The 24,030-nt window shown below is 35.3% G+C and overlaps 3 protein-coding genes across 6 annotated transcripts; 1 reads left to right on the top strand and 2 right to left on the bottom strand.

The window, feature by feature from the left end:
- The first annotated feature begins 2,682 nt into the window (after positions 1-2,682).
- On the top strand, positions 2,683-7,405 carry LOC142634112 (polyadenylate-binding protein RBP45-like). Of its 3 annotated transcripts, XR_012844042.1 has the most exons (7): positions 2,767-3,218; positions 3,797-4,271; positions 4,664-4,746; positions 6,470-6,525; positions 6,604-6,734; positions 6,827-6,923; positions 7,004-7,405. XR_012844042.1 is itself a non-coding variant. In XM_075808391.1 (6 exons), the coding sequence occupies exons 1-6, from the start codon at positions 2,892-2,894 to the stop codon at positions 7,184-7,186; spliced, it is 1,269 nt and encodes a 422-aa protein (XP_075664506.1). In that variant the 5' UTR covers positions 2,683-2,891; the 3' UTR covers positions 7,187-7,405. The 3 variants fall into 3 exon arrangements, 2 of the variants coding, with proteins under 2 accessions (XP_075664506.1, XP_075664505.1); XM_075808391.1 differs by lacking the exon at positions 4,664-4,746 and having other exon boundaries at positions 2,683-3,218; XM_075808390.1 differs by lacking the exons at positions 4,664-4,746; positions 6,827-6,923; positions 7,004-7,405 and having other exon boundaries at positions 6,604-6,738.
- Positions 7,406-9,832: 2,427 nt separating this feature from the next.
- LOC142633957 (mediator of RNA polymerase II transcription subunit 21) lies at positions 9,833-14,152 on the bottom strand. The gene is made up of 4 exons (XM_075808216.1): positions 13,784-14,152; positions 10,577-10,654; positions 10,435-10,486; positions 9,833-10,189 (listed from the first exon to the last, which is right to left on the bottom strand). The coding sequence occupies exons 1-4, from the start codon at positions 14,006-14,008 to the stop codon at positions 10,113-10,115; spliced, it is 432 nt and encodes a 143-aa protein (XP_075664331.1). The 5' UTR covers positions 14,009-14,152; the 3' UTR covers positions 9,833-10,112.
- Positions 14,153-15,168: 1,016 nt separating this feature from the next.
- On the bottom strand, positions 15,169-23,098 carry LOC142633308 (uncharacterized). 2 transcript variants are annotated; one of them, XM_075807523.1, is made up of 2 exons: positions 22,936-23,098; positions 15,169-16,921 (listed from the first exon to the last, which is right to left on the bottom strand). In XM_075807523.1, exon 2 carries the CDS (start codon positions 16,866-16,868, stop codon positions 15,609-15,611), a length of 1,260 nt encoding a protein of 419 aa, XP_075663638.1. In that variant the 5' UTR covers positions 16,869-16,921; positions 22,936-23,098; the 3' UTR covers positions 15,169-15,608. The 2 variants fall into 2 exon arrangements, with proteins under 2 accessions (XP_075663638.1, XP_075663636.1); XM_075807521.1 differs by having other exon boundaries at positions 15,169-16,930; positions 22,936-23,097.
- Positions 23,099-24,030: the final 932 nt, after the last annotated feature.

Here is a 24,030-nt window from a genome sequence, read left to right as displayed (position 1 = left end):
AGGTTGAAATTGAATAATTGAATAAAAATAAATCTTATAAATTTTAACAACCTTCAAAAGTATTTTCACAACTTTTTTAAAGACAAATAAAAATAAATAGAGCATATATTAAAATATGTATTATTAATTCTGTAAATACACAATTATTTCTAATATAAAATAAGATGATTCTTAAGATAAATAAATAAATATTAAATTTTTATTTTTAAGTGAAAATGCTAAAATTAAGCTTCGATGGAAACTCACTTAAAAATGCGTGAGAGAAGGCTTAAATTCAAATAAATATATCACTTCTTCAATAATAGAAACAAGGAAATCTAATAAACCGGTGGTTGGTGTTTGTGAGCCAGTTTGGGAATAACCCAATCCATCCAATTGCCTAGTTCGATCTAGTTCTTTAATAGAAGTTGTTGAAAATGACACATTTATTAAGGAAATAATAGAGGGTGTGAATAGAATAGAGAAAAATAACAAATATGATTAATCCTAACTAATCTTGCTAAGAATTCATATTTAACCCCAAAAATTTAGAACTAAGACTTGATGACTGGTTTTGCTCTAAGCAAACTTTATCTCTATAAATGGGTTTATTTTTTCTTCTCCAAAATAGTTGTTAAATTGATTTATGAACAATACTTAAATGAAACATAAAGTTTAATAAATAATTTCATGTTTTTCTCTACTTATCATCTAAAAAGAAAAAAGTTTACATTTAAACCAATTCTGAGAAAAATTATTCTAACTCATTAAGTGGTGATTTGTAAAACTAACCACATCTATTTTTAGTCACAAGACTTAGAGAATAAATCATGTGGTTTCTTTACAAACCGTTTTAAAGAAAAAATTTGTTGAGTCTAGAAATAACCTAAAAAAGAAAAATGTGGGACGGATACTTCAAATTTAACCATTTTTATAAAATTTAGATATTAGCTATCAAAATTAAAAATTAATTTAAAATATGGTATATATCTTTAACCTTTTTAGATTTTTTTTAATGTAGTTTTTTCAATGAATAAAATATATAACGTTAAATTTTAGGTGAAAAAAAAGATGGTACTTAATTACTTATCACTAATTTAATATATGTTATATATCTTTAACATTTTTATAAAATTTGACCAAAGAATAAAATAAAATAACATTATTTTTAGGTGAAAATTAGAGATCCTGATAAAAAAAAAATTTTTAAAAAAAGAGGAAAGATAAGACAAAGAGTCAAAGAGAAAAGAAAATGAGCAATGGTAAAGGTCACTTTTTTTTTTTTTTTGGATAACGTAAAGGTCACTTCTTTATCAAACTTGAGATCGCTAATTCATCACCCACGTGGACATGACCCCTGAGCTCCAATGAATATTTTGCCATATTAGTTGGATCTTGTCATAGCAAATTATTGGTAAAACTTGCACTAGGCCTCTATAACTTTGATTGGTTATCATTTTAGTCCATTAAATATAAAAACTGTCATTTTAGTCCATTATAATAATAAGAAAAACTTAAAGTTCAGGTATTATTTGGTTAGTTATTAAATTGAGTTAGCTCTAAAACACTTTTAAAAAAGATATAAGTTGAACTAGTTTGTTGAGAGCATAATAAGTTAGGCACAGCAACACAATTATCACGAGCATGCTGTGCACTTGAGCTAAAAGTTCATCGTGTTCCCCTCTTATTGGAGCTTGCAATGCTAAAAGTGGGAGAAACTACATTCCTCCTTTTCCTTTTTATACCTGTAAATATAATGAAGAGACTTACTTCTTCTTCTTCTTCTTCTTTTTTTTTTTTCTTTTTTTTTTTTTGAGAGAGAGTAAGATAGCTATTTAGATATTGCGAAAAGGGAGGAGGAAATGGTTTTCAAGTTATATATATAAAAGTTACTAAGTGATACTTTTTGAGTTAGAAAATATTTATTCAAATCAGAAGTAGATGTCATATGTTAAAACTCTCTGAAAAAAGAAGATGAAAATGTAACCAAATGATAGAATAACCAGGGATCTCCATATGTCGGATTGAGTTGCGTTTATGCTTAACCTATTTACTACTAGAGGAGGAAGAAAATCATTATTAATCGATCATAAATGACAATTCAACCAGGTGATTCTCCATGAGTGGTGGTTAAATATGATTGAAAACCAGCTAACAGTGGCGACGAAGAGCAAAAACAGTGGGTAGAGGTGGAGATCTCCAATCTTGTTGAAGACATTAAGATATTTGCAAGATGTGAATAGAGAAATCACCAAAAACACATTAAAGCTTGGATTGGTTAGTTTCGTCATATTTTCAAGTGGGTAAATAGACACTTAACCCATTTGAGACAAGTTTTGAAACATTGAAAACTTTATCAACAGTTATTTGTTGTTTAAACCACTTGAATCTCATCGAATCGGTCCGAGTTAAGTGAGTTAATCGGCCTGATTAGCCCTCGAACAACTCTAAAAATAACTATTGTATTACATGATCTATATTCCATACACAAAACTTGCAAATAGGGGAAAAAAAATTTACTTTGTATATATTTCACAAATAAAAAATATAACCCCTTTATATTTAGGATTTTTTTAAAAAAATTTATTTATTTATAATCAAACGGCAAGAGTTCTCTAGATGATCAAAATTGTGCTCCAAGACAATTTTCTTGGGCGGTGACCCCATATACATGATTTTTACCCCCACAAACCCCATCCCCCAAAACTCAGCATCCGCCACGCGTACAGATTACGTGCAACTTCTCTAATCTCATAACCCCAATCCCTTTACTCTCTCTCTCTCTCTCTCTCTCACTCTTTCATTCATTAGGGTTACACACACCCACACCCCAAAACCCACGCACTCTCTTTGTCTCTGCGCTCTCTTCTCTGTCTCTCTGTGTTCTCAAAAACAAAAGCAGCAGAGCAAAGATGATGCAGCCGGCTCCTCCAACAGGTGTGGCTCCTCCGCTACAACAACAACAGACCCAGCAGCCACAATACCCACACCCACACCCACAACAACCCTACATGATGATGCCACCACAAGCCCAGCCCGGTGCGGCGGTTCAAGCCCCACCTCAGATGTGGGCCCCTCAGGCACCGGCACCGGCGCAGCACCACCTCCACCACCAGGCCCAAGCCCAAGCCCAAGCCCAGCCCACCAGCGCCGACGAGGTCCGCACTCTCTGGATCGGAGACCTACAGTACTGGATGGACGAGACTTATCTCTACAACTGTTTCGCTCAGACCGGAGAGGTATTCCCTTCACCCCACATCACTTTTCTACGTGCTTTTTATTCGTTTTTGGTTTCTGGGTTTTGATCTGTGAAATTGTGTTGTGTGTGTGTGTGTGTTTTTTTTGGTTTTGCGGTTTAGGTGTTTGATTTATTGTCTCTGAGACTTCTTTGTCAGAATGATTGTTTTGTTGCATACCCATTTTTTGTTTTTCGATCCTGTTCATGTTTCTGTTATCTTTTGGTCGTGAAAATTTTGTGGGCTTTACTCTCTCTTTTCTTCTTCTTTTTGTTTGGCTTTTTCTTTGGTGGGTTGGACTGTAGGGGGACCATGTAGGAAAGATTTGGTTTTGCCTATGTTTTGTAGACATTTTCCTATGGGGAGAAAGTTAGGGTTTTTCCCCCTGTATATATATAAAATTGTCATGGATATATAGTGAACAAAATTAGGATTCAAGCATCAGTGGTACCAAATCATCATTGTTCTATTTTGTTTTAAACTGTAAATCATGTGCATATACAAATAAACTGGTGGAGAGTGAGAGGGTTTTCAAGTCCTTTTTGAAAAGGGTTATTAATTAAATATGTTTGTGAATACAGCAAGTTACTACGGTGAAAGTGATCCGCAACAAGCAAACTGGCCAATCAGAGGGTTATGGTTTTCTTGAGTTTGCTAATCGTGCTGCGGCAGAAAGAGTACTTCAAACATACAATGGTAGCATAATGCCAAATGGTGGGCAGAACTTTAGACTGAACTGGGCAACTTTTAGTTCGGGTGAGAGGCGCTCTGATGATTCTCCTGACTTCACAATATTTGTTGGGGATCTGGCTCCTGATGTCACCGATTACATGTTACAAGAAACCTTCAGGTCCCGTTATCCGACAGTTAAGGGTGCAAAGGTTGTGATTGATAGGGTCACATCTCGTACAAAGGGTTATGGGTTTGTTAGGTTTGGAGATGAGGGTGAACAATTGCGTGCTATGACAGAGATGAATGGAGTTCTCTGTTCAACAAGGCCAATGCGGATTGGGCCGGCTACAAACAAAAATACTACTGGCGGCCAGCAACCGAAAGGTATGTAAAATGTGTAGTGGAACTTCTCTTGTTGATTAATTTTTTAATGCTCTTTAAGTTTTAGTTATATGTGTAATCTTAGTTTTTTGTGTCAAGAATTGTAATCAATTGAATTTGGTGCCAATGCTCTAAGCCTGTGACCCCTCTCTCTATTACCATGTTCATTGTTACTTTTTATCTGCCATATTCAAGATGGTGAGGTTAAATTGTTCAGTTATTATTCGTTCTCTGTTATGCTAAACATTACGGTTTAGTTTACTTCCTTTCAGTTATGCACTTGAAGATATGCAGCACTTTCCAAAGTCATTTCCTTCCTGTACCTTTAAGATTTGGGCACTGTACATGCTATTAAAATCTTAAAAACTTATAGAACTCCTATTGTCTCAAAGCAGGGTGTCAAGAGGCTCTGTGATCTAGGGGCCTGGAACTGATTTCAGCTGAAATGGTTACCCCTATAGTGCATGGCCTCACTTAGGTCAGTTTCCCAGTTATGGCTTGCCCTTTAATTTCGTGTGGCGCTTGCAATGCTACATTTTCAAATTCAAGTTTCAGTTCATTCTATTGGTTGAGCTTTCAGTCAAATTAAATTTCGTAACTCTTCTAGTTACTGAGATTTCAGTACAATGACATTTTTGGTTTACAAGTTTTTTCCCCTTCTGTGTGTGGGCTTCTTTTTTTACTAATTTCTCCAAACAATTACGTCTTTAATTTTTCCATATACCATTTCCTTGTGCCATTTACGTTTTGGTTAGAATTATAGTTTCCCTTGTTGCTCTATGATGCTTTATTCTTATTACTTTTTCTAGATTTCAGTCCACAGGGAAAGATTCTCTGTGAGTGCAGCTTGCAACTCTTTGGAATTGCCATAAACTGCATATTGCGGCTGATTTCTATTTGAAAGTTGACTTGTACATAATTGTCATATTTATGGCACTTCAACATCTCCATGTTCTCCGCATGTTATTATTTTTATTGTCATTACTGTACTTTCCGCTCTCTCCATTGGGAGTTATTCTAGTTAGATGAGTTGCAGGTCACTAGTCACTAGCTTGTCATCTTCTGCCTTTGGAGTTGAATTTTTAGCTTCTACAGTGTTTCTGGGTTGCAATGTGTGAATATTAACTCAGCAGTTGCTCTTCTTCCCCCCCCCCCCCCCCAAAAAAAATCCCCCTTTCCGCTTTTCTTTTGATGGTCTGTTATAAGATAATAATTGTAAAAGTAATAAACACCCAGTACTTCTTATGAATCTGGTGAACAATGAATTGTCTGTAAAACTTGAATGACCATGGCTTGTTAATGATTTAGCTTACTGGTTTTTATCACTTGGGCGTGGCTACAAGCACTCCCCCACTTGTCATGCTTCCTGTCTTTTGAATAGGAATATGGGGCTCAAAACTAGCTAAATTGTGTATGTTTAAAGACAGCTGCAGCCTGGCGTGTGGATGTCAGTCCTGCATGTGTTCTGCAACATTATATATGTTGACTGCAACAACATTTGATATCCCTATTAAGTCTTGGGTTTCAGCCGTTGCAGAGATCAAAGTTTTATTTTAAAAAGAGTGACAGTGATGTCATTGACCCCAGTCACCTATACTATTTATTTTTTGATAATTCCATTATTATTATTAGTGGCGGAGGGAGGATTTGAACCTTGGTTCTCCTCATAAAAGACCAGGCAATGTCACTGAGGTACAAGGCTTTTGGCTATACTATGTAAGGTGGTTGATGCTAAATTCACACACACACACACACACACACACACACACACACATACTTAGGTAGTTTCATAGCTGATCTTGTCCTTTTCTATCCGTTTACATGTATCTTCAGTTGCTTGTTTTTTAGCTGTGACTGCTGTAAAATATATTTTCACATGTGTTCTGCTTTTGTGGTGATTTAAGGGAGATGTATTTTTGACTATCCTTGTTGTTGCTGTTCGTAATTAGTGGATCTTTCATTATAAGAGTTAGATTTATTTATGCGTGTATGTAGCTCTCTTATGATCGGGAAGATGCATTAGATTGTTAGCTCTAATTGTAAAATGGGAAGCATTTTTTCTGTCTGCTTATTTACTTTGCTTATGTTCATGTTTCTAAGCAATAGTGTCTAGTGTTGGTGAACTGCTCCTTGAATCACGTTCTACCAAAAAATGTTACTTCTTATTTCCCTTTTATTTCACCTTTAAATTTTATATGCAGCTTCCTACCAGAATTCTCAAGGGAGTCAGAACGAGAGTGATCCGAATAATACAACTGTGGGTACTTTATTATTTCCTGCATGGAAATTACTTTCCTCACAAACATATTTGTGATTTGACAAATTTCAATTGCAGATATTTGTTGGCAATTTGGATCCTAATGTTACAGATGACCATTTGAGACAAGTTTTCAGCCAATATGGACAACTAGCGCATGTAAAGATACCATCAGGCAAGCGATGTGGTTTTGTTCAATTTGTCGACAGGTGAGTAAATTAGCCACATATTTGTAGAAACATTTCTCAACCGAATCCATACAGAATATTTAGTTCTGTTCTGTGTTGTTGTGATGCATCAGAAGCTGTGCTGAGGAAGGATTGCGGATGTTAAATGGAACTCAATTAGGTGGACAAAATATTCGACTTTCATGGGGCCGTAGTCCTTCAAACAAACAGGTGCTTGATTTACCCAACACTTTCCAATGCTTTCTTCTTGGATGTCTCCATGTGTTTGTATTAATCTGAATAGTGTTCAGGGTATCTCTGTTGGCGTTCAGCCTCAGGCAGATCCAAGCCAGTGGAATGGTGGATATTATGGATATGCTTATGGACATGAAGGCTATGGATATGCCCCGGCTCCACAAGATCCTAACATGTATGGATATCCTTATGGAAATTACCAGCAACAGGCACAGCAGCAGCAAGCAGGATATAGCTGAGAATTTTGGCCATCTTTTGTGGCCTGCGCTTGTTCTTTTTATTTAATAAATAAATTTAGTAAGATACTATTTGAAGCTACATTGGAGCCCTTCCTAGCCTTTTTAAGGAAACCATTTGAGACTGTTTCTTGTCCTATGACATATTCACTAACTGAAGTTGTGTTCCTGATGAAGTTTTGCTATTTTAAATTATATGTAATTGCTGTCGTGGTTGTGTTAGTGTGGATTCCTTTTCCCTATGTTTATATTCTTGCATATGGTGGAATGTTGTGCTTTTGAAGATCAGAACCCCTTAAACCGCTTCTCAGTTGAAAGTTGAAATATGGATTGGGTTGGTCAATGTCCAGGTCATTAGAGGGCTGGATGGACCTAAGCCTAACCTGGTGCTTGTTATTTTTGTAGGGCGATGATGACAATAAACCAAGGTGGAATTATATTATTGGTCCCTTAAGATTACCTTGCGAGCGCAATTAGTTTCTGAAGTTTCGAGTGGTGATGAGCACTATTGGTCTCCCAAGTTTAAAAAATGAGCAATATTAATCTTTTCATTAATTACTATTAATGGTATTACTTATATGACTAACAAAATAATGGCTAATTATTTTTTTAATAAAAAATTACAAAAATTATTTTACGCATCATAACCTATTAATACTATTAATTAATACTAAGGTACTATTTCTCTTGATCGGTAAGCAAAGGGTAATAACAAATTAAAACTGAAGCCCAAAATAAACACCCCCCCCCCCCCCCAAAAAAAAAAAAAAAAACTCTCACTAACAGCCATGGCTTCCATCGTCTCCCTTGGCTCATTGCTCACCTTGTTCCTGTACCTTCCTTTTAGTCACAGCTAAGCAAATATATAGTCAACATGAGAAACCAAGATAAGCCTTCTTATGCCACCCACCATGACCGGTACTCCTCTCAACTCCAATCTGATTCTTCTCCTCTACACACATACCGTTACTTACCATGGCTTTGTCGCTTCATTCGACTCAGACCGAGCGGACTCACACACCACTCGAGCTCGCAAGTTCTTAGACCTCAACACTGAGTTCAACAGCCACACCACCCAAGTCCTCAACCAAGCCTCAAACTCGCAAGTTCTTAGACCTCAACATTGAGTTCGATAGCCACAACACCCATGTCCTCAACCAAGCCTCAAACATCATAATTGGAGTTTTAGACACCGATGTGTGGCCTGAATAAAAAAAGCTTCAATAATTCAGGTTTACCTAAGATTTCCACCCGGAGGTAAGGCTAGTGTGAGTTTGAACCCAATTTCAAACCCACTTTGTAGCAAAAAAACTCATCGCAATACAAAGTTTCTCCAAAGACTATTGCATGACCTTCGGTGGAAGAGAGGGAGAGAATCAAATGAAAGAGAGAGAGTGTCAGTTCATCAGAGATTTTGGATTTATATTTTAATTTGGTATTACTCATTACTTACCTATCAATTATTTTGGTATTTAATAGGTTATGATTTGTAAAATAATTTTTGAAATTTTTTATTAAAAAATGACAAGTCATTATTTTGTTAGCCACATAAGTAATAATATTAACAATAGTTAACAGAAAGATTAATACTGCTCATTATTTTAATTTGAAGGACCAATATCGCTCATTTGAAACTTAAGGAACCAATTGTGCTCGCAAAGTAAACTTTAGTAACCAATAATATAGTTTTACCATTAATCAATGACTTTCTTTTGTTTTTGTTCTTGCCAACTTAACTCAACAGTTAAATTTATGATGTGAGAAATTAAAATCATGGGATTGTATTAGTAATTTTTATATTATTAATGATTTGATATTATTAGTTTTTTAGTAATACACGAGAGAGAATTGTTCAGCATTTTATTACTAAATGTTTCAATCTATATGTTAAAAAGATGTAATGATCATCCATGAGTTTTGTTAAGAAAAATAAAATCTGGCATGCATTTCCAACAAAGAAAAAAGGACATTTCATATTTCATACGAGTCATTGTCCTAAAATTCGAAATCAGAATGATGTTTTTAATTGTTTATATCCAAAATGAATCATAAAATGTAAATGGTTGGATTTGGGTACAACTTTATGAATTGAACATTTGATCCACCTAACCAGGCTAATGATGGCCTTAAGCTAACCAACGTAACAATGCAAAACGGTCTTACAATCCCAATGGCACGATGCTAAATTACTAATCAACTCAAATAATGCTATTTGCTACTATCATCGCTGTTGTTATAGCCCCCATTCCCAAAACCAATATGGCTGCCTCAACCGCATCCTTTAGATAACCCATCAGGCACCAACACCAGCCCTCCATCAATGCCAGTTGCCACATTTGCTACTATTCACTCTTCTCCACCATCCCAAGCCACCATCATCCTCATTGCTTGTCACCAGTCACACTTGCCCACCATGATTGATGCCACCACCATCATACTGGTGTTCTTGCTACACTGCTACCAACCTTCACCTACAATTAAAAGGCTTGCCACTAGGCCCAACACAACATTATCATCACTACCACTACCATTCACCACCCACCATTGCAACTGTCACTCTACCACCTGATGGTTTTTAAAGTTGTCATTGCCCATTGGAGAAAAAAATCATGCCAAAGATGTACACTTACTGGGGGGGGGGGGGGGGAATGATGCCAAACAGGTGAAATGTTTCATTAAACATATTTTTCAAGTTTCAATCTGAAGACTGTAGAGATGAAGGTACCTACATTAGAAGATTTTGCATGATAAAAGTTCCAAACAATGTTTTAAGTAAGAGCCAATGGAAGCTAAAAGTTAGGGGGGGGGGGGGGGAGAAATCAAAATAACATCCTCCTCAAATTCTTACATGATTAGAATAGGAGGGAACAACTACTATAGACATTGGGAAGAGTTCAAAACGAGAGATCAGATCAACATGTTGCACTCTTCAGTCTGGTCTCTTCAAGTTCAAGCAATTATCCGTTGCTTGACCAAACAATTCCTGGACTTCTTTCAACTCCTTCTCTGGCATCACCAAAAAATGAAGGTTTTAAGTTCCAGCAATGGCAAATAAACTCTAATATAACAAGAACGGAAACAGACAAGCAAGAGAGCGTGGATTTAGCTTTAGGTAGGCTATCCAAAACATCTCATGAATTTTTTGTTTTATTTTGTTTTGTTTTAGTAGTTGGTTTTTTTGAAAAAGAGAAATTAACTATGCAATGAAATGAAACAAAAATGAAATGAAACTTATGAAGATTTGAGATTACCTGCAGCTTCCAGTTGTCTCTGAAGTTCTTGGCCAACAGCATCATTTTCAGCCTAAATAAACAGTTCATACAGAAGCCCATTAAGAAACTGTATAAAAATTGTTAAAAGGTCTTGATTGATAGTCAGTTGACTCTCCAATACCTGCAGTTCTGAAATCCTTTTCAGTTGCACTTCTTCACCCCCCTCAGCCGGTGGAAGTGCTGCAACTAATGCATCAAACTGTGCACAGAACAAATGTTTTTATAATCATTGGACTAACTCAAGTTGGATTCATTGGTAAATTAATTTTTTTTTTTAATAGGTTTCATTGGTAAATTAGATGTTATTAACAATGCAATGCAGATGGATTGAAGCTTGAAGCCTTTTTAATATAAAAAACAAAACAAAAATTACAGACACACCCTCCTCCTTGCTCTTAAAAGGGGAAAATGTGTGATTTGAGCTAGAGTTCATTGTCAAGGGCTCAAGCTCGACCTAGAAGACACATATTCGCTGTGTTGTCATAATTTTATGGAAGGGGCTTATAAAAGGGTATTTTAATATCAAAAGATCCACTAATCCTTTCCAAATTTTACAATGCTCTAAGAAAAATTCCAATTGCAAACATGCTCAAGCTAGTAACATATACATAGACATTGTACAAACTACAAAATTCACATCTAATATGTAAAAACTTCTGTAATTCTAATACCCTACAACTCAACTAAAAACTTATATCAATTGAAAATTTCCAGTTCTTGCTTCTCTCATTCCTAAAAGGTAATGCCGAGTAATTGACATAAATGCTTTTTATAAGCCATACCAACAAAAACACAACGTATCATTCTCAATAAGACTAAAGATTCAAAAGTTTTCACATGGATACCACTCCTTGATGGGACCTGATCTCTAATGGCCTGTTTGGAAGTTTAGGGAGGGAGGAGAGTAGAGGGAAGGAGAGTAGAGGAGAGGAGAGTAGAGTGAAATAATTACCCTCCACCTTATTTGGATGTTTTTAAAATTAGCAAGGGAGAATAGGGTAATTAACCCTTTCCCTTGTTTGGATGTTTTTAAAATTGGGATGGAGAGGAGAGGAAATGATTAAATAGACAAATTTACCCATATTTAAAAATGAATTGCAACATTGGTCTATGAGTAATTTATCAATTTTGTAAATTATGATTTTTTATAAAAAATTATTAACATATTACCAAAAATCATCAACCAAATTAATCTATTGTATCTAAAATTCAATAATTAACATGTTAATTTCCAGAACAAAACGCACATAGCAAGCCAAAGTTGAATTAAATCCATAAACTTTAGCAGATTTTTTGTAATTCAAAAAAAGAAAAAAAAAAAAAAAAGAAAGAAAACGAAATGCTGAAGTTTTCTTTCTCGGCACTGTTTGGTTGCCGAGAAAGAAAGAAGAGAAAAAGATATGATAGAGAGCGGAGCCGGCGACGCAGCACCGACGATGATAACGTCGGCGGCGTTAGCAGATCTACATTATCTGGGCCGCCGCCGTCGCAGTTCACCGCCTCAGTTCGCGCCTCTCCAGCTGCCTTTTTCTTCTCGGCGACGGACGAAGCTATAAATCGCAACGATGAGTGCGAAAACTGAGACGACAATCGCTCCCAACGCGTACTGATCCAAAGCCACCGCCACCGATGAACGTCCGAGCCCAAGCAAATGCCCAATCTCGTGCACAGCCACCGACTCGAGATCGATTGCCGCGAGCGACGTGGACGACGGCGTTGAAGAAGAAGAAGTAGGCAGAGGTAATGGGATCGATGGTCTTCGCTGGCAACGCATTAATCGATGTGGGATTAACATCGACCAATGTTGAAGATCGGAGCATTAATCGCGAGTGGCGTGGACCTTTGGCGACGACCCACGGCTCGGCGGCGTCTAATTTCTTGTGCCTTTTTCGGGTTACATCTGTGAGATTCTGAGAAAAATTTTGTGGCTTTAATTTCTGTTTGGGTACTCTGAAAATGGAGGAAAGGGGAAAGGAATTGAAATTTGAGTATTTTGTATTGTGTAGTTACACTTTTTGAAAGAGAAAAGAGTTTGTTTTTGGTGGCTTTTCCGGTTCTGAATTTCAAAAAGTTTAGCTTAAATTTCTTTTTTTTTTTTGGATAAGAGCTTTAAATTATTTATTTTCTCATCAAACAAACAAAAATTATTTATATAATCAAGTTTGTAATTTTGTTAATTTAGAAAGGGTAAATTAGAGAATTTATTTAGTTAATAATTTATCTACTCTACTCTCCCTCCAAATCCCTCTAATTTGAGGGAATTAAAAATAAGGGGTTAGAGGGAATTGAAACCCCTCCAAACCCTCCCCCTCCTTTCTTAAAAAACTTCCAAACAAGGAATTTAAATTCCTCTCCCTCCCTCTACTCTACTCCCCCTCCTTTTTTAAACATCCAAACAGGCCATAAAGGATTGAAATGTTAGGATGGTATATCCTATCACAATCCTCTTCCAAAGTACTGATGAGGTTGCAAACTAAAAATGGTGTTAGTAGTGGGTCCGTGTGAATGTCAGGTTACTCTTATCACAGCTTTTCACTTCAATTGAAAAAAAAAAAATAGCATTACTCTTCTCTATTTCCAAAGGAGTGCTGATAGTTACACATTGTGCGTGAGGGACACAACTAAAAAATCGTGTTTTGAAAACATTAGTTATAATTGTATCATTTCACAATTATAGTTGAATCAATTTCAGCTAGAGTGTTTACGGAAATGTATAACTTAGTGTGTACATAAATAATTAGCATTTCCAAAACTCAATATTAAAATCCCTACAAGAAGCCAACAAGTAAATTAAAAAAAAAAAAAAAACCCCATTTTGCTAAGCATAAAATGGTGCTTGTAAGGTTACTCTTATCACAACTTGCCACTTCAATTTGTGAACAATTTTGTGTCCCTATCAAAATACTAAACATGAAGCCTGACAAGTAATAATTAAAAAAAAAAAAACCCCCATTTTGCTAGGCATAAAAATGGTGTTTGTAAGGTTATTCTTATCACAACTTGGCAATTCAATTTGTGAAATTTTTTGTGTACCTACCAAAATATTAAACATGAAGCCTGACAAGTAATAACAAAGAAAAAAAAAAAAAAAACCCATTTTGCTAAGCATAAAAATGGTGTTAGTAAGGTTACTCTTATCACAATTTGCCACTTTCAATTCATGAAAAATTTTGAGTATCCCTACCAAAAATCAAATATTAAACATTATTTGGAAAAAAAAAAAAAAAACCCCATTTTGCTAAACATACGAAATTCCCAGTATTTGCAATTACATGAAATTTTGGGCATAAAAATAGAAGGTGGAATTGAAAGAGAGAGAGAGGAGTACCTGCTTAGCGGCTTTGACGAGAGCGGCGGTCATGAGCTTGGGTTGTTCGGAGACATTGCCGGCGGCGGTGGCGGGATCTTCGGTGGGGTTAGAAGGCGGAGGAGGGTCAGGGTAATTGGGAGAGAGTTTAACAGGATGAGCGTCTCTCTGTAGAGTTCCGAAGGTGTTGAATGCAAGCGCTGCTATTGTGTTCACTTGCTCTTGCAACTGTGATATTATGTCCATCTTTCTTTCTCTCTCTTTCTTTCTTTCTTAAACCCTATACTCAACACGACCATTCCAGCTCTACAAGACCATGGTATTGGTATGGTGGAGAACTCAAAGATGGGGGACCTTTCTTGGGCTTGAACCTGAATTTGATTCATATATGGTTTCTCTTTCAACCCATCAAACATTTGGGTTAAAAATTACTAACTTTTTAGAGTTTTTACCTTTTACCATTATCGAGATTTTACCTCTTAAACTAATTGAATCCCCTTTTGATGTAAACACTTGATCGAATTTGTTGTTCAATGATAAAATATTTTATTAATAAACTAAATAAATTCATTTGTGAAAGTTATATATCTGTTCATTTTTTTATATGGGTGACTTGTCGACCATTTATCCTACTTATTTTATATTTACCATTAGAAATAATATGATATGGTTAATGACTACCAAAAGTAAAAGTGAAGAAAGGAAATTGGGATGTAGTATTATTCTCATATTTCTTTCTTTTGCCTTGATATTTCCCTTATTTCACAACACCCTTTCTTTGTCATAAAATAAAGACATCCATGAGCTCTTTTATTTTGTTTTGTGGTGGCAACTCTCACTCTCATGATTTACCATTTGGTTGAATAGGTAAAATCTCTTGGATTCATAAGGTTTTCATAAGATAAAATTGAGTATACATGCACTATACTTATTTAACACCAATATGCAATTAAGTACATAGATGATATGTTACCCCGAGATATAGTGATTATACAATCTTAACAAAATATAGATAAAACTGCGGGCATGGGAAAGAAGCCCAAATATCTAGTACAGTTACTGAATACTTTTATGATCCGGTTATTGAGGTCCCATGCTTAGCACTGGTTTTTGCTATTTAATTCTAGAGACCAATGCCTTTCTAAGGTGGGGGTAGACAGTAGACTATTGATACAATTAAATTGATGGTAGCCTCATTTTGTGAAATTTCTTTTTCATTGTATTTCCAATATTTGTTATAATGTAGCTCAGGCTCTTGCACATGTTGCTAAAGAAAATGGGGAGACATATCTAGTGGTTAGAAGAATGGCCCTCAGTTTTCTTTCACATTGCTCAGTAAGATATTATTTTGGAATTAAAAGAGGGTTACCTCTGTTGTGTAACTCAGTTATTAGACCCAAAAAACAAAAACAAAACTTATGGTTGAACTAATTATATCCAGACAAAAAATATGCAACAAGTTCTATATATTATGCAAAGAACCTCCCCAAACATAAGGGAGATAGTTGCCAAGAAAAAAAAAAACAACACTAGTTTGAAGAGTATAAATAAGTCAAAAGGGTGGTGAGAGTGCAAGAGTTGAATCACAAGACCATCCAGAGCTGTCAATGCAATGGTATCTAAATGTCAACTTGGTACTCTTAACCATGGTAACCATGGGTGACTACTACCCATCTATTTCTCAAGCTTTGACTCTATTCTCTTGTCCTTTTTCCTAGGTTTAAATTCACGATCTCTCAGATCCTACTGGATAGTTAGTCACCATCAGATGAATCTAATATTGTGTAGGTGAAATGGCATCTTTGATACCGCATTCCAAATTAATTGGGGCACCAGAACTACAGAGCTAAGGTTCAATCATTCCTGGTAGAATAGATCCTTCGGGTGCAAGCTTCAACTCTGGAGTAACCTCTCCATCAAATACCACCGCAGGTTCACTGGTCCGTGGTGTAGAGAGTGAGACCAACTCAGTAACATCAACAGGATCACTTGCGGGCCTTCCATTTAAGAGGGCGGTGTCAGTTCCACTTGAAGTTTCAATAGCAAGCTCCAACTGTGAATTCTGTGCTGTATCTTTCTTTAAGGAGGCCTGATCTTCCATTGAATCGTCAACAGGCCTATTGACCAGTTCGGAAGGAAGGGGTTTGGGTTCAGCAAATACAGGAGTTTGGTTGATTTCAAGATTTGAGTTCTTCACTTCATCATGAACCAATTCACTTGGCTTAGGGTCAAGACTCATAGCCTGATGTTGAATTTGAGGTTTCTGACTAACAATTTCAACACCTGGCACTGTGTCCACAACTGGTTCAGATGCTGATTTTGCTTTTGAATCTTTTGTTGCCGCTGCATCAACTTTAGGTCCTTTTATCTGTGTGGAAGCTTCAGATTGCTGCAACACATCATCACATCCAACAACCTTATCATGATCCAACTGTGCCACAATGGAGGTGGATTGGCTCTCAAGTCCAGGCTCCAAAGTTTGCTGCTGAACTTCATTTCCTTCCAAGGAAAGACCTGCATTGTTCTTTGGCAAGTTGGCAACCAGAGGTACAACAACAGAGGCAGATTGGTTCCCAAGTGCATCTGGGATTTCAGTCTGACGCTCAGAGGATAGAACCTGATCTGAAAGTTCATGTTGATGGATTTTAGGCCGAGTAGGTTGCTTACTACTTTGTCCTGATGGAGTACTAGACTTAAAAACTGGAGTTTGTGGGTTAAAAACTGGGATTGGAATATCTTTTCTGTTGTACATCTTAACATGTGGAGCCACATCATTTGCTGCAGAAATTGGGGTAAAGCGACCCGGAAGAAATACAACACCTCTCAGAAGAGTGTCAGTGTCACCTAACTTAACATTAAGAAGATATCCAGCATCAAATGAACCTTCAATGACACCAGTAACCATCTGACCCACCATGACATCATTAACACCACCACCACTTGTACTTGCACTTTCTTTGTTTTTCTTGATGCTGTCAGGTTCAGGCGTTGTAGGCTTCTTCTTACTTGACAACAGGCTTTCATCCTTACGAGGACGACCACGTTTCCGCTTCATAGGGATGTCTGCAGGAGATAAAGAACTGGTGTTCTGACTCTGTTGGTTCATCTTGCACAAATGAATTTAAAATGACAGTTCCACACTGATCTTAGAAATTTTGCCTGCAAACACTAATATTAGTTTGGACAAAACTTGGTCAGTAATATAAAATTGCTAATACTCTGGTTTACTCAACAGAAGCCATACAACTCTAAATAGTAAATACCACTGCCATGAGTGTATAAATTGCACTAATGTAGGCTAATTCATAGGCAAAATACTTCAATTTTCATTAGTGCAATTGCTGGAATAAATATATAAATATATATATATATATATATGTGTGTGTGTGTCAATATGATAAATGGATTTTTATTTATGCAATAAAGACACCAATCACTCCTCTTCCCCCCTTTTTTTACTAAGCAAAACTACTACCCAATGAAAGACCTACTGTAACTGAAGCATAGTTGATTGGTTAATTAAGTGCACAAGTCAAGGTTTTTTATTTATTTATATTTTTTAGGGAGGGTGTTGGTTGTAGAACTGGCTCATTAGTAATGCATCCAGTTGCAAATATGTATTGTACATACCCATCCCAATGGGTCTACATAACATGCCATGAACACATGTCCAAAATATGGCCTGATAGCCATTAGTAATGCATCCAAAGTTTAAATTATACCACAAGCATCACTTCGAACACTGTTTCAGCAACAAAGAAGATAGAAGGCACATGTAGGGTAACTAAGCACTACATTCATAATTCATAAAAATGAGCATTTTCAACTACACTACTACTAGTGATAATGACATGATCAATAAGACTAGTGATCATAAATCTAGAAGTGTCTATAATACTTCCCAGGAAAAGTATCCCCACACCCTGCCATCATGGCATTATAAGACTTAAGATCTGTGCTTCTCTTACAGGAAGATAGAGGAAACCTTTAAACAATCTCTTCAAACAAGACTATGCCTACAGAGGATCTTCCATCAAAAACTACCTTAATGATTAACATTTCAAAAACATGCTGACCAAGAATATGCACTTTTCTCTCTATTCCACCATGTCAGCTTCCTTAGTCCTCCATTTACAATCAGAGATGAAACAAACACTATCAAACAATCATTCTATGAGTATTTAATTTAGCATAAACCTTTTTGACCCTGAAACGTCTACACACTTCTGCTAGGGCATCTCACTGAATTCAACACTAAACAGTTGATATGTATGATATTGCTTATGATGCTGATGATGGAAATAAAACCAAAAACTTATTAGCTAAGAATTTAAATAGCAGACTGCACACCCTTAGTGCTACTGATGATTATGACAACAGCAAGTTTAAACCAAAAGTTTATTAGATAAGAAATATAACTAGCAGCCTCCAGAGGGCCCTCCAAACCAGATTGGAAGAAAAATCCTTCCGCCAATCACATGGTCGTTCCAATGACCATCCATGCAAACTTTTAATATAACAACAACAACCAAGCGCTAGCCCCAAATTTTTGGGGCTGTCAGCTATGGATTCTCTGTTGCTTCCTCTATTGACATGTCCTTTTTTACTACGTCTACTAATGTTATTTTTGGTCTTCCTCTACCTTTTTTAATTCTCTCAACTTGAATAAACTCATTCTTTCTCATCAGTGCATTAACCACTCTCATCTGAACATGGCTAAACCATTTCAAGCGATTCTCCCTCATCTTTTCATCAATAGGGACCACCCTTATCTTTAAGCGAATTTCCCCATTCAACCCTACCTATCCGTGTAATTCCATTTCATCTATCTTAAGATTCTCATTTTAGCTACACTCATCTTATGCATTTGTTGCTTCTTAACAACCCAACATTCAGTACTACAGAGCATAGATGGTCTAATGCATACTTTTGATCACATAAATTATTTATTAGTCATGTGTCTTATTTAAACTAGCTTTTAACCTACTCAATGCGCGGCATTATTTGATGCTCTAGTCATGTTTCAAACATATAAAATCCTTAAGTTATACTTTTGTTGTCTATACAATATAATAAAATTCTAGTAATAGAATTATTACAATAGCATTGAAGTAAGTATCTTAATTCTAGTAAGTTTAATCTAGAAAGTTATTGGTGCAAAAACTACAGTTGGTACACTTTTCCATGTTGTTTTCATTTATATTTTAACTGTATTCCTTAAAATTAGAGTAAATAAGCAGATCACTATAGTGCACTTTGGGTACAATGGCAGCTTCAACCCTTCAAAATATAAGGTGGTGGCTGTGGTGAGGAGGTATTCCTCTAGGTCCATGACTGAACTGAATTATAAAATCTGTTATGAATTATATGTTGTTTCAAATCTTGCAAAACACACACACACACACACACACATACAGCAACAACTGAAATGCTAAAGACCACAAACCAAATAAACAAAAGCGGCTTGAACTTGAAATGAGCAATCACAGGGGGAAAAAAAAGGAGAGCCATCATAGTCAATAAATATTGAAAAATTACTTAGAAGAGCTTCTAATGATGGATTAAGGACAATATTTATCAGGAAAAAAAAAAAAAACTGGCACATTCTACAAAATAAATAGAACCTAAACATTAAGTCATTTTCCTGCAGGTTAGTTGTCTGTTGTGACAAACTCTCCCAGTACATAAAGCATGCTTTTAGTAGCTAATGAGATGTTAGAACTAAAATCAAAAGTGATATCAATGGACCGCAGCTTCATGTCAGAAAAAAAATACCAAACATAATTTAAGTCTAATTAGAAATTGGAAAGCAGAAACTATGAAATTAAATTAAATCTTTCACAAACTCTAAAATAATAAATAAAAAGGATGAAGATGCATCACTGATATAGAAAGAATGAATAAAATATATATAATTCTTATGGATAATTGATTAGAAATATAGCCCTTTTTCATTTGGCTATTTCAAGTAGGGTTAGATTTAACAAATCAATGAGAAAATAATATAACTGGAATTTACTCTATCTGCTCCACAGTGCAACCTTCTTCAATTTGAAACCCAAAAGAATTTATTACATAATATCAAGGACTATAATTTTCATTTCTCCCTCTCATTTATCCTGGTAACCAATCAGAAATTAGAATAAATAAAATGATTTCCTAAGCAACATCAGAAAGGCATCAATTACATCTAAACCTTGACTATCCAAAACCAAATTAACACAAATAACCCGAAGCAGAACCAAATCCAACAAAAATATGCAAACAAAACAAATACTAACTCAAATACCAAAATCAAACAAATACAACCAAAGTACTCAAACATTAATCATATTTACTGTCCAATTTAAAAAAAAAAAAAAAAATTTATGCTATTAGATGTTTAGCATCGACATGGTTGCCATAATATTTCAAATATATTGCCAAAAAAAGAATAAGATCCATAACCTAAGCATCGAAGAGCTAGTAACTAGCATCATACAACTATCTGCTATCCTTTGCCTTCTCTTTTGTACGCATCTACTTTATGAGTCACTAGTGCAACCATCTTAATGGTATCATAAGTCAGAGGACTCGTTTTGCAGGTATATATTCTCTGAACAACATAATACTAAGGAAATAATATGCAGGTCCATAAGACATTTTGTCAAATACGTAGCATGCTATAAAACTCAGCCAACAGTCACGCAAACACTGTTAACCCAGTTAAGATGAATCTGCCATATATTAATTAATAACTCAACTATTAAAACAATCTAAATATCGTAACCTTCGAATTATAAGTCTGGAGTACCCTATTAAAAATGAATCCAAATATTCCAAGCAAAACCAAATTGTTTCAAAGGCCAGAGAATGAACAAGTAGACAGTGTTTAAATGGTGTGTTTTATGGTATACGTGTCCTAATGGAGCGAATTGTGGATTAGGCTTCTTCCATTATATATAGTAATAGATATGATATGATGACTTAGGGTCTGTTTGGGACTCGCTTATTTTACTGAAACTGAAATTTTTTTGCTGAAAGTATTGTAGATAAAGGTAAAAATTAGGTGAAATAGTACAGTGAGACCCGTGAATAATATCAAAAAGTGCAGTGGAGCCCATAAATATTAGCAAAAATAAGTTAAATAGTTAAATAAGCTAGCTTTTTAATTTTTGCCAAACATACACTTAGTGTGCATTTTGCATCAGCTTATTTGGCTCTTTGCTGAAAGTGGATCTTTGAAAATGTGAGAAAAAATGGGGTTCTAAAAAGCTGTACATTAACACAAAAAGCTAAAAGCAAAAGCTGTGCACAAACAGACACACTCACCTAATTAAAATACAAACAAATAGTTGCTACATAATGGGCTGAAGGAACCACCCCACCCCCCAAAATCAGACAGAGCTACAAAACTCTACCCTCCTCCCAAAATCAAACAGAGCTACAAAACTCTACCCTACCTTAACTTGCCTAATCTTCGTCCCAAGTTGGATGAATCTAATTCATGGTTTTATACCTCCATCTTTGTATTTATGATAGCATTTTCATCACTGTCAAGAAACAGCCATTACAGCCTAAGATGAACCTGAAGAATAGTCAAAGTATATAATCCAAAGCAAGATGGACCAATGGGAAGATCTAATTCTAAAAACATGAAGACAATTAAGTTTCTAGAAACATGAAGATACTGACATAACAATTTGAAGAAAAGGACAACTATAACAAGTAGTGGAACAAGAAAACTTTAAATAACAGCACTGGAGAGTCATAACAGAGATATTAAGATTCACAGTTCATATGTTAGGCACAAAAAGTGCATGATGGCAGGAAAATTAAATGAACAGCTCATAAAAAATCATTATGCCTTAAATCTAACTCTCGAGATATCATGTAATAATGTTGAAATACAATGATTAGGACCATTAAACATTCATACACAAGTGGATTATAAACTTTATCCAATTATTAAATTGCACTTCTTCTTTTTTTTTTAGAGGGCTAAGACTACACATCAATCACATCTCCCAGACCATGCAAAAGTGGATAGGCTCGTGCATTCAGTTCAATGGCCTTTTTATACAATGATTTTATTTTATTTTATTTTCATGAGCAGTGCAAAAAAGTAAATGTGAGAATCCATACTAATTCAATCTTATAACAACATAATTTGTTCAGTTTATACAGAATAAGTCTGTAAACTCATTGAAAGTTTAAAATCCATAAATTAAACAAATCTGATAATTCATTGTTTGAGAAACCTATTAGAGGATAAGAATCATAAACTAAGTTGAGGAAAACAACATTTCCTAATCTTCTCAAGGTGATCAACCAAATTTGTTCTTTTCATCATTAACATCAAGATCCTCAAGACATGATGGTCTGATATTTGGTAAAAAGGGAAAGAGAAACAGGGTCTTTTCTCCTAATTGTTAGGGAGAACCGGGAAGCAAGGTCTCAAAATTCTCACTGAGAACAAAAAGCTCAAGTAATTGCCCAAATAACCAAATTCTTTTAAGAAAGAAAAGAAAAATGACGCTTATAGGATCAGCCATACCAATTTCTAATTTATTAAGCAAAGTTATTTTCAAGCTCACCATGTCAAGAAGATCCATCCCTTGTCAGGAAAACAGAGAATCACAAACAACAACAAGAACAAGTTTCTATAACACAAAGTTGAAATCTTTATTTTATTTTATTTAAAAAAAAAAGACCCAATAAACAAGAATAACCTAAAAATGTCCAAAAGACCTCAGTTTGGCTTTATAAGTGAACTAAGATAAATCTCTAAATTTAAACAAACCCATAAAAAGACATTCACGAATAAAATAGCATCACATACAAAATTGTATGACATATAAACCACACAACCCACAAAAATTCACACCCTTTTGAGAATTATCATAGACAAGAATTTCATCCTAATGCTCCATAATCCCTTTTTTTTTTTTGGTTTTTCACTGCATTAACCATCTCAGTCAATATAACCCAACAGTTCAATCTCAAGTTCACTAATGAACTAACCCCACTTCAGATCAAAGAAAAAGAATATCTTTCTTTTCTTTTTTTTTTTCACTTTTTGCATTGACAATGACATAACATTCAAAAACAAAAAAAAAACAAAAACAACAACAACATTGTTCTAACCAAAAAAGAAAAAAAACCTTAAAAATGTGGTTTGAAAATACACTTACAACTTGCCAGAGCCTCCAATGGATTGAGAAGCCAAAAGGGTATTCGAAGAACCAATCCAGAAATCCAAAATATGCGGCACTCTTTGGAAATTATATTATTTATATTTATAATTTTTTTTTTTTTTTTGGATAGGATATATTTATATCTTTTTAGTTGTTTGTTAATTTTGTTTGTTTTCTTAAAAAATACGACCGTAACGGAAGGGACTAGGGGAATCGGGGATGGGTAAACGACCGTTTCTCTTCCTTAACGACGTGGTGATTTTAGTGTTCTGCCGGGTATGGAAAGATAGATGAGGTGTCGTTTTATAAGCCATAGATATTTTTTATTGTTTGTAGTTTGATGGACCTAGGTTTGCATCGATGGCTTGGGAGGAGTGTGCATAGATTGAGTTAGAGAAGTCGGGTTGAGAAATTCTCAACCCTGCATGTAATAACCAATTAAATCTAACTTACTTAGATTGAATCGGGTGAGTTGGTTGTATTTACATATTTCATAACTTTAAAAATAATTGGACTTAAATAAACTATTTAAGAACTTTTTTTGGATAAATTATAATAATTCACAATATGCCATATTATGAAACTGATTCTTAAAATGCATACTAAGGCTGCGTTTGGTTAGGTGTAAAATATTTTTCGAGTGTAAAATAATTCCAGGTGAAAATATTTTCGGGAAAGGAAAATATCTTTAGGTGTTTGGTGGTATTTTAAAAAATACTTTGAAAAATATTTTCAAGTGTTTGCTAACATTCTGAAAATGCAAATTTTTTACTGATTTTTCACATTTTTTCAACCATTTTCTCACATTTCAAACAAATTTTATAATAGAACATTACAATCCATCAACTTCTAAACAAACAAAAATCAAATAAAACACCATGGCCAAATCATTCGGTCAAAAACTGAGAGAGGGAGGTGAGACAGGAAGGAGGAAGAGTGAGATCGATGGGTCACCGATCTCGCCGGCGTGATCACGTGCGTCGATCTCGCCCGGCGCGAGCTCAACGGCGCGAGATCACTCCTTGATCTCGCCCTGCGAGAGCTCGACGGCGGGCCTTTGGGTTGAGGACGGCGTGATCTTGGCTTCACCGG

This window comes from Castanea sativa, chromosome 5 (genome assembly GCF_040712315.1).
Source record: "Castanea sativa cultivar Marrone di Chiusa Pesio chromosome 5, ASM4071231v1".
NCBI classification, from domain to species: Eukaryota; Viridiplantae; Streptophyta; class Magnoliopsida; order Fagales; family Fagaceae; genus Castanea; species Castanea sativa.
Note: the sequence above shows the minus strand (reverse complement) of the source record. Positions and strands in the feature narration are given on the sequence as shown.

Excerpts from the sequence above, each read along its gene's own strand:
- LOC142633308 (XM_075807523.1), bottom strand. The coding sequence starts at position 16,868 with ATGAACCAACAGAGTCAGAACACCAGTTCTTTATCTCCTGCAGACATC.
- LOC142634112 (XM_075808391.1), top strand. The coding sequence starts at position 2,892 with ATGATGCAGCCGGCTCCTCCAACAGGTGTGGCTCCTCCGCTACAACAA. Across the intron at positions 3,219-3,796 it reads GTTTCGCTCAGACCGGAGAG|CAAGTTACTACGGTGAAAGT; the intron begins GTATTCCCTTCA and ends TTGTGAATACAG. Across the intron at positions 6,526-6,603 it reads GTGATCCGAATAATACAACT|ATATTTGTTGGCAATTTGGA; the intron begins GTGGGTACTTTA and ends TTTCAATTGCAG.
- LOC142633957 (XM_075808216.1), bottom strand. The coding sequence starts at position 14,008 with ATGGACATAATATCACAGTTGCAAGAGCAAGTGAACACAATAGCAGCG. Across the intron at positions 10,655-13,783 it reads TCGTCAAAGCCGCTAAGCAG|TTTGATGCATTAGTTGCAGC; the intron begins GTACTCCTCTCT and ends TTCTGTGCACAG. Across the intron at positions 10,190-10,434 it reads GAGACAACTGGAAGCTGCAG|AGAAGGAGTTGAAAGAAGTC; the intron begins GTAATCTCAAAT and ends TGGTGATGCCAG.